This window comes from Equus przewalskii, chromosome 6 (assembly GCF_037783145.1).
Source record: "Equus przewalskii isolate Varuska chromosome 6, EquPr2, whole genome shotgun sequence".
Taxonomy (NCBI): Eukaryota; Metazoa; Chordata; class Mammalia; order Perissodactyla; family Equidae; genus Equus; species Equus przewalskii.
The window spans coordinates 29,574,551-29,589,059 of NC_091836.1; the positions used below are offsets into that span (position 1 = coordinate 29,574,551).

The window sequence follows — 14,509 nt, forward strand, 5'->3', positions numbered from 1 at the left end:
TAACCAACAAGGCAGTGATTAGGAGTCTAATGTAATTACCGTATTTGCATGCACAAGGCCCGTGGTCTATCAGCTCATGGCAAGGAGTCGGGAAACATTCTGGCGTCACATGCAGGAACGTGTTGCACCAGGCAGATGGTTTGAGTAGCTGTTGCAAACTCCTAGCTTTTTTGGTGGGTGGGGCATTGAAGAGTTTCTGGTCCTTTCTCCTGCCCTTACATAGGAGGCTTAGGGGTTGGCATCTTGCCTTGGCAGGTGGGGATGCGTCCGCGTTTCAGGCTGCCAGATCTACTGATGTTGCTGCCGTGGTGGTGCCCATCTTGTTCCTGATACTGCTGAGCCTGGGGGTCGGGTTTGCCATCCTGTACACAAAGCATCGGCGGCTGCAGAGTAGCTTCACTGCTTTCGCCAATAGCCACTACAGTTCCAGGCTGGGCTCGGCCATCTTCTCCTCTGGGGATGACCTGGGTAAGTGGGGCAGGGCACAGTGGTTCTTCCTCCTGGGGCAGACTCCCACAAAGCCAGTGACTTGATTAGGAAATATCCACCTTAAGCTCATCTTTTGACACTAGAAGAGTTCCTCATTAATCACCTATCCCGCTGCTTTGGGTTAAACGAGTTGGAGCCCTTTGCTTTGAACTTGCTCCTAAATTAAAATACCAGTATTCTCTTCAATAGTATGGTTCTGGCCTGAGCCAGGGAGCCATATTTTGTGGAAGAACTGGTAGGAGCTTGCCTGGTCCCGGAAGGATGGGTAGGCTCTGGGCTTTGGAGACTTCCAAAGTATTGGCAGATTCTCAAGAATTTCCAATCCCTCTCTTATCCTTCCCAGATCTCTGGAGATCCTAGTTGAGATAAAAAGTCATGCTTCCCCAATTGGCCTCTGTCCCCAGAAGCCCGTTCCATCCTGCTGTTTCTGTTTCCGATTGCTAGTGCAGCCTCCGCGGCCATTCTTCTTTTGTGTGCAGATAACATATGGCATGGGGAGAAGAAGGCAATGTCCCCTTGATGAATGTCTGCATGTTCAAATTACTAAATACTAAGAGAGCTGGTGGAGCACTTAATAGAATAAAGGAGGGTGTTTGGAGGCCTTCGCCAAACTCAGACTGCTGAGGCTGCATTTACATATTTATTTTTTCTGTAAACTAGTTATCATTTTTTTTGTTCATAAAGACATTTAAGTATGCCCATTCTCTGATAGTTTGATATTAGCTCTGCTCCTTTTTCTTCACAGTTTCCTTTCTGGCTTTATTACAAGCTCTTGGACCGCCTTGCATGAATGGGGTGGCTTCTTTGCTTCTGTTACTGGGGACAAAAGGAATTGGCCCATTCTATTGCCGTGCAATGACCACTGCATGTGGATCAGCACTTAGTTGCACAGGATCGTACCAGGGGCCCTGAGGGAGCAGTCGTTAGTCTGGGAAGCTGTCCTCCAAACGCGTTACCCCTCTAAGATCCTTTTCCTCAGTGCAGTGTGGGTTCAAGGCAGAAAACAGACAGCGAAGTCCACTGTGCTGATGTAGGGTGTAGACAGCGCAAATCGGGAACCTAAACCACCCAGTGGACTTTTGGGTAGGTGTTAAGATTCTCCTTCCTAAAAGATTTACTTTCTTTCTTTGGTTAAGTTCAAGCTACCATTAAAATAAGCTTGGCTACCCGTTGATGGGAAGAACGTGACCCAAGAGTGTCAGAGGGAAGCTGGGCTAGGTTTCAGCATCGATTATAGTGCATGGCTGGCTGTGGTGCTGACTTTCCTAGCTGGGGCTTGTGATGGAGCCAGGTGGGAGGATGGGAGGGAGGGGCAGAGCGGAGGGAGGTGGTGTCTGGTGGAAGTGTGCTGGAACTCACTAAGTGCTGCCTGTTTTGCCTTTAGGAGAGGACGATGAAGATGCTCCTATGATAACTGGATTTTCAGATGACGTTCCCATGGTGATAGCCTGAAAGAGCTTTCCTTACTAGAAACCAAATGGTGTAAATATTTTATTTGATAAAGATAGTTGATGGTTTATTTTAAAAGATGCACTTTGAGTTGCAATATGTTATTTTTATATGGGCCAAAAACAAAACAAAAACAAAAAAAAAGGAAAGAAAGGAATGAATAAACTTTGTAGTAATCAACTGTGAACTTCAAACCAGGTTGATTTTAGTAACCGAATTGCTTTGATTTGATATTAATGTAGTCTTACAGGGCTGTGCTTGCTGGGCATGCTTTTAAGTCTGTGAGATAATTTTGGTTCAATAATTGGCCATTCTTTTTATTTTTCTAAGACACAGAAATGTATTTAATAAAAACTTCAAGAGGGAGCGATGGGTGGTATCCCTCCTCCTTGAAAGTATGCTCAAATTTTAGATTTTGTTTGGATTTAGTTTGTGTGAAAGTGTTTGGGTGTATTCTGGGGCAAGATTCTTTTATGTTATCTTGTTAATTTATTGGGACTCTGTAAAGGCAAGGCTGAGTGGTCACCTGATACCGCACATGTTGTGAAGCCCCTTGCCTGTAGGGTTGAGGAGTCGGGAACAGAAGCAGTTCTGTTGCCATTCTGGAAACAATCCATTTTTATTCACTTGTGTGTCACATAATGGTATTTGGCAGGAGAGCGCATTGAGTCATTGCTCCATTTCAGCTAGACAGAGCTGCAGCCTGTAGGCCCTGCAAGCCACAGCTTTCTCTCTCGTATTAATTGATGGGATCTCACTGTATACGCTTCTGTACAAGATGTAGCCTTCAAAGCTACAAAATGATCGCACTGCTTTGTTATACACTGGTGTCATTGTCATTGCAAAAAATTACTCCAGTTGTGGGAGAGACTTCTAGATCTGTGCCGTGATAGATACACTGGCAAAGATGGTATCTAATTTTTCCTTTTTCGCTTTTGTGTTTTTACTTACCACTGAAGAAGATCGAATGTAAAGTTTTGTATTTGTGTTGAGGTGGCCACTTATTGTCCTTAGAAGTCCACACTGATATATGCAGTCATTTTGAATTGGGTCAGTGCCTTCTCTTTTCTTTGCTTCCCCCTCCCTCGCCCGTACCACTGCCCGGTTTAGAGAGAAAGTGCTTAGAGAGATGGGGGAGATCTGTGAATTTGAGACCATTCAGTCCAGTTCACAGGAGCAGCAACAGGAGAGTTTATTCTCTTTGTAAAATAAGCTGGGCTTTTTTTCTTCTGCCTTTAAATGCCACCCCTGTATTCAAATCACGGCCACTTGATAGGTATGTGGACTGATGCCCACCCTTTAGACTTAGTGTTGTAGGCACCAATGTCGAGCCTTGTTGTGACTCCTACTGTATGAACCTCGCTGCAGGACATCTTCCCAGCCGAGAAGCAGTGAGCTCTGGGCATGCTCCAAAGTCCTGCTTCTGCGTATGTGTCCTTTATATGCAAGCTTTGTAGGGCCCCATCCCCTCTTAGATGCAGTGCATCGCCTCCTTGCAAGTATTTGCTTTCTTTTAACCAAAAGTATCATTCTTGGGTCATAATATAGTTTTGTTTTACTTATGGACTGTTTGGAAAACCAAGAGTTTAGTTTAAATTTTTTAGTTTTAAAATTTTTTATTTATATATATATTTTGGATAAGGAGTATTTTAAACGGTAGACATTTAGTATGTCGTGTGAGTAAGGCTCCATTTGATTTTAACAAGTGGTGGGCATGATGAGCCTCCTCCCAATGTATTTTCTCTTCTTTCTTATCTCTCTCCTGTGTTATTTTTTTAAAGACTGGAATTTCTTTGGCTTTATCTCGTCTTACCTTGGAGTTTTATTCAAAACTCTAAGAGCCCTACCGCCTCCCCTTTAATAAGCTCTTTAAGTAGCTGAAAGATTAAACGTCTAGTGGGAGGCAAGTCATTTAGTTGAACTGCTAGAAAGTATATTTTCTTCTTTTCTTTTCCTGCCAGCGTTTTGGTGGCATTTGTAAACGCTCATCTAAAAGGCCCTGAGACTTTATCTTCAATTTTGCCATAGGCAAGCCTTTTTACAGAGCATATGTCTCCACTTGGCAACTTGAGATGTTTCTGAGCATCCAGTCCTAGCTCCCAGTGCCTCCCAGTGCTTAGTGCACAGTACTGTACGGACCGGCCATCACCCCTCTCCTTGGAAAATGCCACTGTGCTGTTTGAGAAAAAGCAGCCTTTCAGGGCTAGAGTTTTTTTATATAAACAGAAGAGCTAAGTTCCTGAAGACTAAGCTAGATAGATGCAGCTATGTGTAAATTGTATATTTTTATGAACTTTTGAAGCACGCACTCTCATTTCCCTCCGCCTAGCTTTGTGGGGTTTTGATGTATATATGCTGTCTGCAAGAGTCCAGAGGCTGCAGTGACAATAGGAAATGAAAACAAAACCTACGTGCAGCCTTTGAAGGTGACCAGATAACTGTCTTCACTGTGAACAATTGGAGCCCCTGGTTGTTTTTGCAGAAGGGGCTTTTGTACCTCGTTGGAGATGCCACCTCAGAAGTCCACACTGTACAGGGAAAAGGTTTTATGTTCTCCTGGGATACAGTAGAACGTCAGAAGCCCACATCCACTGGACCATGATGCACCGCTGAGGGACTGCTAAAATTCAGCGGGCGGGGGGACTGTGTACAAATTTTCTCTGGAAGCTAATTTTTGTCCCTTTAGCTATTGAATGCCCCTTGAGCCTTATGAGACATGGGTCCATGTGGATAAAATGACAAGAGTTCTGCAGAGGATTCTGCAGAGAGAGAAGCCATGTCTATGTGGACCTATTGCCAGACAGGTGAGAAGCTCCAGTAACTACTGGTGCCCCGGCACCTGGGTAAATAGTTATGAAGCTTGGTTAGCTGGTTGGAACATCTGACTTTGGGAAGAGTGGTTCTTGAAGTTCCATCTCTCGTAGTCTCACTAGGGGTATTTGGGTGGAACAGATGTGGGGCATACGGCTGCATGTTCTCTCCTGCCCATCCTGTGTGGCCCACTAGATTAAGCTATACTTCAGCAGTTTAAGGAATGTAACCCTTCTCAAACCTGTGGCCCTTGGGGGGTAACTGGCAAGAGCTGTGGTGTGGTGAGGCTTTCTAGAGAATCACTCACTTCCCCTGGGAGAATCCTGCCTTCAAATATCCCAGCAGTCACTCCATCTAGTCAGATTATAGTCCCGGTACTTCCTTAAGGGCAGAAACCCCATCCTGTCAGGTTTGAGTGGTCACTTTCCCACTAAGGGGGTCATGATGAATCCCTGAGAAGATTTTTCTCTTCCTTTGGCCAAGAGTTGAGAGGTCTCCCGGAGAAGGGATCCAGGGATGTAAGCAACCTGATTACCGCCTCTATATTGATTTTAGGACTTGACTCAAACTCTGTGCAGAATCTTACTTGCGTTGGGATTGTATCTTGACATTCCTATTATGTTCTTTTTCTTAACTGGAGTGTGTGCTGCCTTTCAGGTACAATTTTTGTGTAATAAAAGCCAGTGCATTAAGTTTATATAGACTACTTTCTATGCAAGACTGAGATATGGAATAAATAGCAAGAGATATGTACTGTTGGGTACACGGACAATAAGCATGTTTTCAGAAGGGGTACCATCACTGAACATGGGTTGAGGGAGGGTAGTTTGTATATATGTTTCTGCCCACTAATTTTGAGCAGCCATATTATCATCAGAGCCAAGTAACCCAAGAATGGTATTAGTTTCATGTGTAATCGCTCAAATGGAATAAGTATGAATGCTGGAGTGGATCATTATTCTCAGATATTCCATGTCATTTTTTATTTAAAGAGTCTTGTTATGAATTATTAGAAACTTTAGGCAAAATCAAAAGTATTCGCAGCAAAATAAAGGCCTACTCTGCTCTTATTTAAAGTGAAACACTGTATACTTGTTTCTCTCCAAAGTGAAATTAGGTATTTATGATTTCAATTGCCTTGATAAGTTTCCAAATCACTGATTTATGCTGAGGATTTTACTATATTGTCGCACAATTTTAAGATAATTTTTGTCTCAATGTCAACTTTTTTCACTGAATAAAAATTTAACTGGGTCAAGAAAACACCTATTTGAGAAAATCCAATCTCTACACGTGTCTTGAGTTGTTCTTTTGAGTGCAATAAAGATGGTTGATGCAGTCTCCAAACACCATTTGATTTGTCTCTTTTAAAAGGATGTTTATTTCATAGATGAGGGAACACTAAGACCTGGAATAATTTTGTTATTAACAAGCTGGTCTCAGATGGTGGATCTTTGAAGAACATGCTGTCTTTGTGTTGGCTAAGGAGTGGGGAGATGTCGTGGTGGCTGTTTTGAAGTAAATAGATTTATTCCGCAGAGGCAGTGACTAAAGTGGCTCCCTTAAAGCTGTAACTACATTTGCTAAGAGACAATTTGCTAAGAAGGCAATTTTCAAATCTAAGAGGAGAAAGCACAGCAGTCTGGTGAGCTGTGTATTAGAGACCACTTTCAGGAGGTTTCTAGAGGCAATGAGGTCTTGTGAAGAATGTCGCGCTTTCCTCTGGTTGGTAAGTAAAAGGCAAATGGACCTACGTGCAAGTCAGGATTGAAGAATGTGGAACAGGAGGGTGGGCGGGGTGGAGGGAGGAGGAGGTGTTTTTGATATAACATCTTCCAGTTTGCTGCTTTTGTTTAACTGCTGAGCCACAATAAAACTGACGTATTATCATCCTGTTCCATAGATAAGAAAAAAGAGGCTCCGAGAGGGTATGCACTTTGCTTAGGGGAAACTAGAAAGTAAATGGTGAAGCCAGCCTCAATGCCAGTTATTTCTGATTCCAGGTCCTATTCTGTATCACTGTACCACACTGCCTTCTGTCACCATTCAGTGTCAGAAAACACTCAGTCCAACACATTGCACCCAGAGAAATCCCAAGGGGGTACCTACCACCTGGGGGAATTTACCTGGTCAGGGCCTAGCCCTTAGGTTTTCAGGCTTAAATGACTTGTTTTCTCAACACATGATAGTGAGTTCATCTCTTCTGGGCAAAACACACTTTAACCAATCTCGTGAGACCAGTAATGCAACAAAATAATTCCCATTTATTAGCTCACCACAGGGAGTAGTCCTGTTGCTTAGGTTAGCATGGCCAGTGCATTCTTCCCCTGTAGGGAGCTCTTCCCAGGAAGCCAGTTAGAACTAGAACGTGGCTTGGTGAGTGTGGATGCCGAATAAAGGAAGTGGGAGGGGTCCCGGTGACAATCCTGGCTGCCCAATAAAAATGAGTGAATGAATGTTTGATGCCCCATGACAGGAATAATCTACTCCATATGAACTTAGTATTTGAAACCTTCAGGTTACAACTCCCTGTATCCATTTCTATTTAAGAAGCTCTTGCCAATGGAGTTGTCATCCCCGAAGTTCGTTGGCTAAAGGTCCCCCTGGACAGGCCTTGGGCACTGCCCTTGTCTGCCACTGACTCATCTTATTCTGTGTTTTGTGTTTGCGCACATTCTTCAGGCTGGGCTATAATAAAAGGTTCCTGGTTTGAGAGCCATTGTATCTGTAAGATTATTCTGCCTATTATGTGTTGATTTTAAAGTTTAACTCTGGGAAGACACTGTTTTTGGGTCCTAGAGGACACCTCAATATAGCTGCCCAATTCTGACTACATCTTTCAGCTCTGAGTAGCTGGTTCCCCACCCCCAGCAAATTAAAAATGGAAAGAGACTGCTAATGGCAGAGGTCCGGCAGAGGTCCGACAACAGTAAAAGAAAAGCTAGGAACCTTGTAGTTAGGCTATCAGAAAACCTCTGTTACAGATCAAGGAACTCTACAAACAAGTTGGGGCCATTTAGCACAGGCCTTATAGGCCCCATAGGGGCAGAGTCCTACATATTGAGTAGTCCACGTGATTAGAACAATAATAGTTCCCTTCTGTGAGCCCCTATGCTTTGCCAGTCGCTGTGCTAAACTCTTTATAAACATTTTTTAATTCTAAAAATGATCCTGTGATTTAGATATTAATCCTTGTTTTAAAAGATGAGGAAGACTGTCTGTTTAGGGAGTTCAAGGGCACAGGTAATACGTTTTTAAAGGATTTCCACCAGAAACGTTTAAAATGACATTTGGAGACATAAAGAAGTATACTTACATTTCTTTACAAAGTTATTTATGTGGAACACAATAATTCCCTACTGATGGTAGATCAATGAAGCCTTTTTTTTTAATTGGAAAATGTTTTCGTAAAGAATTCAGTAATTAGGAACACGGAGGATTCTTTTGCTTTGCGACAACCCAGTTAGATTTTATCAAAATCCTTTGCATCTTGGAAAGAAAGATTTTATTCACCTGTATTTACGTACACGGTGGAGCACACCATTGCAACATGTCCTATTAGGGCGATAATTGGGCTAGCACAAGACCATTAGGGTCTCAGCAAAAGGAGGTGGCTGCTGTTCTTTTCAAACAGCCCAAACTGGCTTTGATGCCAGCGCCCCATTAATTTTTTTAAAAAAGATTATGTGTAGGGTAATTTGAGCCTGCAACAATTTACAGAAGAATAATGATGTTACGCTTTTAAAAATGCTAATGTTATCATTGTAATGTCGCAACCTATTTAATGCCAAAATGACAACCGGTAATGTTTGGGAATATTTGTATGAAAACAATGACATTTCATACTTAAAACTTGGCATCAGCAAACTTTGAGCAAGAAAAAAAAGGCTTGGATTTAAATGTAAATCAGCCTTTTATGAAATTTGCCCTGTGGTTGTACGCTAGGCCATAAAGCTTTCAAGATTGATTGAATGAAGAGGTCTCATAATTAAAACTTATTTTTCATTCTCTAGCAGCAGCAGAACCTGTGAGTGACCCAGGGATTGATCAAGCCCTCAGTGGTGCTGAACTGTCTGGGTATGTGTATGCATGTGTGTTTTATGGAATTCCTCATAGACAGTAGATGACAACCCAACAACAGCATGCTCTTGACTTAATAAGCACACCTTATCTCGAACCCCAAACAGCTCGACTGCTCCCAAGAATTAGCACATCATAAAGGAGGAAATCATAGCCACACTGAGATGATTCAACGGAATGTGTTTGAGACCTTGAATACAATGCTCCCAAAAGGTGGTCCAAAAACATTTTGAGTAATTGTTGTATTGTGGCAATAAAGTAATAACAGCAAATATGTAATTGCTACATGCCAGGCATTGTTCTAGGGGTGTCATATATTAATTCATTTAATCCTCACAACAATCCTTTCAGGAGGATACTATTGTTCTCATGCTATAAATAAGGAAACTGAAGCACAGAAAGGATAAGAAATTTCCCCAAGGTCACAATGGTTAGTTAGTAAGAGGCAGAATTGGGATTTGAACCCAAGTAGCCTGGCTCTGGAATCTGTGCTTTTAATTATTTCACACAGCCACTCCAAGTGATCCTTTTGATCCCGATTTGGGTGTATACATTTGGAATTTACTTTACCATCTAGTTTACCTTTTTCAATAACATTTTATTTTTTGGATTATAAAAGGAATTTATATCGACTGTAGAAGTTTTGGGAAAATAAAAGCACCAAGAAGAAAATGGGATTTCTCAGTAATCCCAGAGATAACCACTGTTAATATTTGGTGTGTGTCCTTTTATCACTTTATACCATATGAGCAGTCGCATCTGGTTACAGTTCTGTTGTTGTGAATATGAGCAAGTTCATGTGGGGGAGTTGGCTAAGCCTCTGCTACTTCTATTAGGTCCTGATTCCAACCACAAAGGCAAATTCAGATTTCGGAATTCAGATCTCGGAAGCGACAGAGCGATATGCTCTTCTCTTTTGTCCCTAGTAGCAGTTTCGATATAGGCTTACTCTGAAGACCAGTGGAACCAGAGGACTGTCACCATGCCACCAGCTGCATTTCTACTGTCATCACAGTCAAGTGCTTTGACTCATCCTCCACACTAATGAAACTCATAGGAGGATTCACTTGAGTCAGTTCCTTAACTCTGGCTCACTGAGTTTCCCTGTTGAGTGTTTTGCTGCTTGGAAAATGGGAGGAACAGCTATCGATGCATCCCACTAAGAAAGTAGAGAGCAGAAGACAGATGCATAAGCAGAAAATGGATTGCCAACACTGTTGTCACATTAAGCACGTGTGGTACAAAAGTAAGCTGACTAGCCAAGATGGGTGTGTCTGAACTCTAAGGAAGACAAGCGGGTGGTCTCATGATTGCTAACGGCTAGGTGGTGGGATCAGTTTGTGTGTGTGTGATGCAGTGGGAGGAAAAGAAGGAAATGGAAGGAGCTTTGCAGGTATTTAGTGTTGAATAGTGAACACTTTCTCCATTTCAGCTGGGCAGGGGATGTGTTAAATGGCACAACAGATTCCCTAAGTATTAAATTGCAGCACAGATATGCCAGAGCTGGAGGGTAGAAAATGTGGATTACGTGTGAATAGATGCTGAGCACCCTGTTGGAATCTCTTAAACACGTCTGCAGTCTCTAGGATAGAGAGGTATTGAGTAGGAAGAGAGAAGTCTGAGGATTGGGGCAGTTCCTGAAGAAATTCAAGATTGATGTCAGGTCTCAAGCTCTAGGCTGGCAAGATTCAAAACTCCCCAGTCAGTAGGGCACCTGATTCACGGATCTCAGAGCTCAAAGTTCAATCAAGACGTACCTATTGGGTACTTCCTCTGTATCAGGTCCTGTGTTAGCCATTGGGAGAATCATGTAGAATAAGACAGATATGATTCTTGCCCTCCAGAGCAACAGAGAATAAAACCTCAGGGTTGTGAGGTCATTTTGAATCTCATATAGATGGCAGAAATGATTTTATAAAAGAGGAAACTAGGGTGAAGGGTGTTAAGTGACTTACCTAAGAGATCAGCTGATCAGTGAGCTAATTAGTCTTCACTCGAAATGCCTGAGGTCAAGCCTGGGCCAGTGGATGCCATGATGACACTGTGGGGAGGTAAGAGGCTCCAATTCAATTTTGAGCCTAAGCCAGAGGCTCCAGTTCAGCTTCTAAGAGAAGCCCTCCGTAGGGTAGAAGAGTGTGTCATTGGCTGCTTACCCAGATTTTACTAATAATGGGACACTTTGTTTCCTTTTGGCTATTGTGTGTTATATATAGACTTTCTGAAATGGAAGGAAGGATGAATGGAAAAATCCTAGTACCAAAATACTATTCCATAACCTAACACTACTCTTTATACTCAAGAAATGAAAGCTGATTGTAATAACTTCATCAAAATGTATGAAAAGCAGGCAATCTTTTTTGTTTACAAAACATACATAATAAATTTTTTAATAACCCTTTGTTAGATGACTTCTCAGATCCCTTTCCTTAGCACAGATAATGGAGTCCGGATGATGCGTCCATCTAACCACTTCAACTTGAACTGTACAATTCATACTAATTCATACTGAAAACGAACCTCCAAACATAAGTTAACAAGTTGCTTTTTCCTCCTTGCTCTGAACCCCAGGGGTGGGATTCCTTTCCCTTGCCTCATCTTTTAGACAGCCCTGGAAACATTGGTGCAAACAGCTGCATCCTAACACCCATATGGCCTGTTAATGTTAACGTAGCATCATTCCCCACAGGACCACAGAAGAGCTATGATGGAGTCCTTACCTGAGTGCTTGTATTTGTCAACTTCTGTTACAGGGATCTAGCAGGATGGAAATTGAGAAATGCATCCTCAGGTCCAGGCGAGCCCCTTGCCACATGCCATTCTTCATTTAAAGGGCAACCCTCTTCTGTTAATCTCTCAGGTAGGCCTGTGTGAATGAATGACATATATACACGTGGCCTGAGACATGAAATAGATTATTACTGAAATAAATCGCACTGCAGGCTTTATTAGAGAATTAATTTTCTGATTGCAGAGATCCATGGGTATTGGAACCCTTTGACAGGAAATCCGTTTTACCTTCTTATTTGGTAAAAATTCCCATAACTTCTATTCTGGATGGCAAACCTAAGTTCTCTAAAATTAAAGGCCATATTGTCTACTTCTTTTCTATTACCCACACCTACTACACTGCTCTAAATTTAAGGTTATTTTGAAAAAGCTTGTTGACTGGACAGCTGGAGGAGTGGATAATAATATCTCTTCTTTATTGAGGGCCGATGACAGGTCAGGCACTACCATTTCATTTAATATTAAACCTCCTTTGAAGTAAATATAATCATCCTGTTTTACACAGAAGAAGATAAGGTCAGTTTTTGAGCCTAGTTCTGTCTGACCCCGAAGTTAACCCCACTACCTAGACTATGATGGTCTGATGTATGGAATCATCATTTTTTAGTGTTTTCTGTGTTCAGAACCCTAGAAGGTCCGGGGGGGGTAGAGAGAAAGAAGAAGACAGAACAATTGTTTCTTAGAGGAGACAGCAAGACATGGATGGAAGAGTGAGTTCAGAGATAGACATAACTTCCCTATATCCTCAGAGAAGGGGAGAGAGAGACAGAGAGTGGTTGACTTGTTATGTATTTTGTAATGTAAAAGGCATTCCGAGCTCAAGTGAATTTGCTCTTCATACAGAGGTATATGAGCCAAAAGTGGCTCTGATAGTCAGCTGGTGGGAGAGACTGCACAAAACGTGACCTCTCCATTTCAAGAGCACAGGTCAGCCCTCTCCATGGAGGCTGTTTGCTTGGAGGGGAGAACACAAAATTGAAGACCGGTGATCTCACCAAAAAGTGGGTGGACTGTTGTGAAATCAAATCCCGTCATTCATCACCTGGGTGAAGTTTGGGGCAGGATAGAGGGGTCAGGCAGCAGAAAGAGCTCCTCATTTCTTATGTTGCCAGAGAGGCTTGAACAATCCTCGACACTTAGTAAATTTGTTGGATGACTAAAGGGATGAGTTAACCTGTTCTTGAAGAATGGATCAGTTAATATGAGGTTCAGCTGCATATCCCCTAAAACTCATGACGGTGGTTTTAAAAGAGGGGTTGTATGTTTGTTTTCATGTAAAAGAAGTCCTGTGCTGCTATGGAAGTTTCAGCCATTAAAGATCCAGAACTTTCCCATGTTTCTACTCTGCCATCCTGTGCATGGCTTCTTCCTTTAGGTGCCCTCATGGTCTGCAGGCTGCACAGAGCTCCCGGTCCAGCCATCATGCCTGAGGTCCAGGCATCGAGAAAGAGGAAGAGGCCAAGGCAGAAGAGAACCTCACAGAGAATAATGGGAGATATTAAAGAGTTTCCCAGAATCTCCACCTTACAACTTCTGACTGTGTTTCCTTGGCCACCCCTTTCTGCCAACAGTCTGGGAAACGTAGTTCCTTTGGCCCGGCTCATTGCCACTTCCAATGGCAGAGGGCTTTTGTAGGAAGGAAGAAGTGGGGAATAGATACTGGCCAGGCAGCTTGTGATCCCTGCCATACAGAGTCTTTGGTAGGTAAAAGGAAAACTAATGAAAAGTTAGGGAACAAAGCCAGACAGCTTAGGTGGAGGGCCCGGTTAGACAGGTCCAACTCTGAGGGAGGCCCAGGGCAGAGCACATGGGCGGAGGCAGCAGACTAGTTCTGCAGTTCTGGCTATGCGACCATGGAGACAATCTGCCATCTCTCTCCAGTGCCTTAGTTTTCTGGTCCATAAAATGGAGTCATACTAAAGCTGACACCACGAGGTGTTGGGAGGTCTGAAAGAAATAGATGTACAAGAGCTTTTAAACTGGAAGGAGCTGTATGAATACAGTTTCCGTCAGCGTTCAGAGAAAGGAGATGGCATTCAGAGAGTGGTGATTTTAGCCCAGGCTGATTTCTCTTGTGACTGATTTCACTGCATTCACCATTATCTGCAGCACACATTTCATTATCTAGTCTTACATCATTCCTCAACTGTTTCATGTAGGAAAAGTTCTCAACAAGGTTGTAAGGGATCTCCTTGGGCATAGAGAGCGCTGAGGTACACCAGCCACAAAGAACACAACACCGCTAGTGCTGTCCCCATAAGAGGGGACGCGAGGGGGACAGCGTGGTTCAGGGTGTCTTCCCCATTCCCAGGCTGAAAAAGCACGTGGTTGGCTGATGCTCTTAACCAGGGTAGGAAAGGCAGCGGGGAGCAGGAGCAGTGACGGTTGGTGAATTCTCTTGAACATGTTGAGTTTGAAGGGGTGGTGGCACATCCAAGCAGAGGTGACCAATTGAGAGTTGACTTCTTTCACTTAGTAAACATTTATTGAGTGATTACTATGTACCAGGCATGCTCCAGGTGCTGGAGATACTGCAGTGAACAAAACAGACAGAACCCTTGTCTTGGGGAAGCTTAGACTCCAGCAGAGGAGACAAAATAAACAATAAATACAAGCTATTACTAAGTGACATAGTGTGTTTAAAGGTGGTAAATGCTATGGGAAGAAAAATAGAGCTTGGAAAGGAGCGTAGGACATGTGGGAGGTGGTTTAGGTGGTTTCCAGCGCTCCGAGACAGAGGTGGGCTGGAGATGTTTGCTGGAGATCGCTATCTCAATGGTGCTAGTCAGAGGGATGGGTGGAGATGCAAGCCCGGACAGAGAGATGTCAGGAGTGAGAAGAGTTCTCAAAGCAGCACCTGTATTTCAGGAATTTCCCAAAGTGGAGGAGCCTG

General features: G+C 43.0%; 1 protein-coding gene and 1 long non-coding RNA gene across 2 annotated transcripts in view; both read left to right on the forward strand.

The window, feature by feature from the left end:
* The window catches only part of SORL1 (sortilin related receptor 1), a 158,362-nt gene extending 152,266 nt beyond the window's left edge, over positions 1–6,096 (forward strand). The window contains exons 47-48 of the mRNA XM_008530665.2: positions 256–468; positions 1,874–6,096. Coding sequence (XP_008528887.1) covers positions 256–468; positions 1,874–1,941 — 281 coding nt within the window. The 3' untranslated portion in view covers positions 1,942–6,096. The remainder of the gene's footprint in view (positions 1–255; positions 469–1,873) is intronic.
* Positions 6,097–11,010: 4,914 nt separating this feature from the next.
* Positions 11,011–14,245, forward strand: LOC139084096 (uncharacterized). Its single transcript, XR_011541380.1, has 2 exons — positions 11,011–11,686; positions 12,992–14,245. It is a non-coding gene; the product is annotated as an uncharacterized lncRNA (long non-coding RNA).
* Positions 14,246–14,509: the final 264 nt, after the last annotated feature.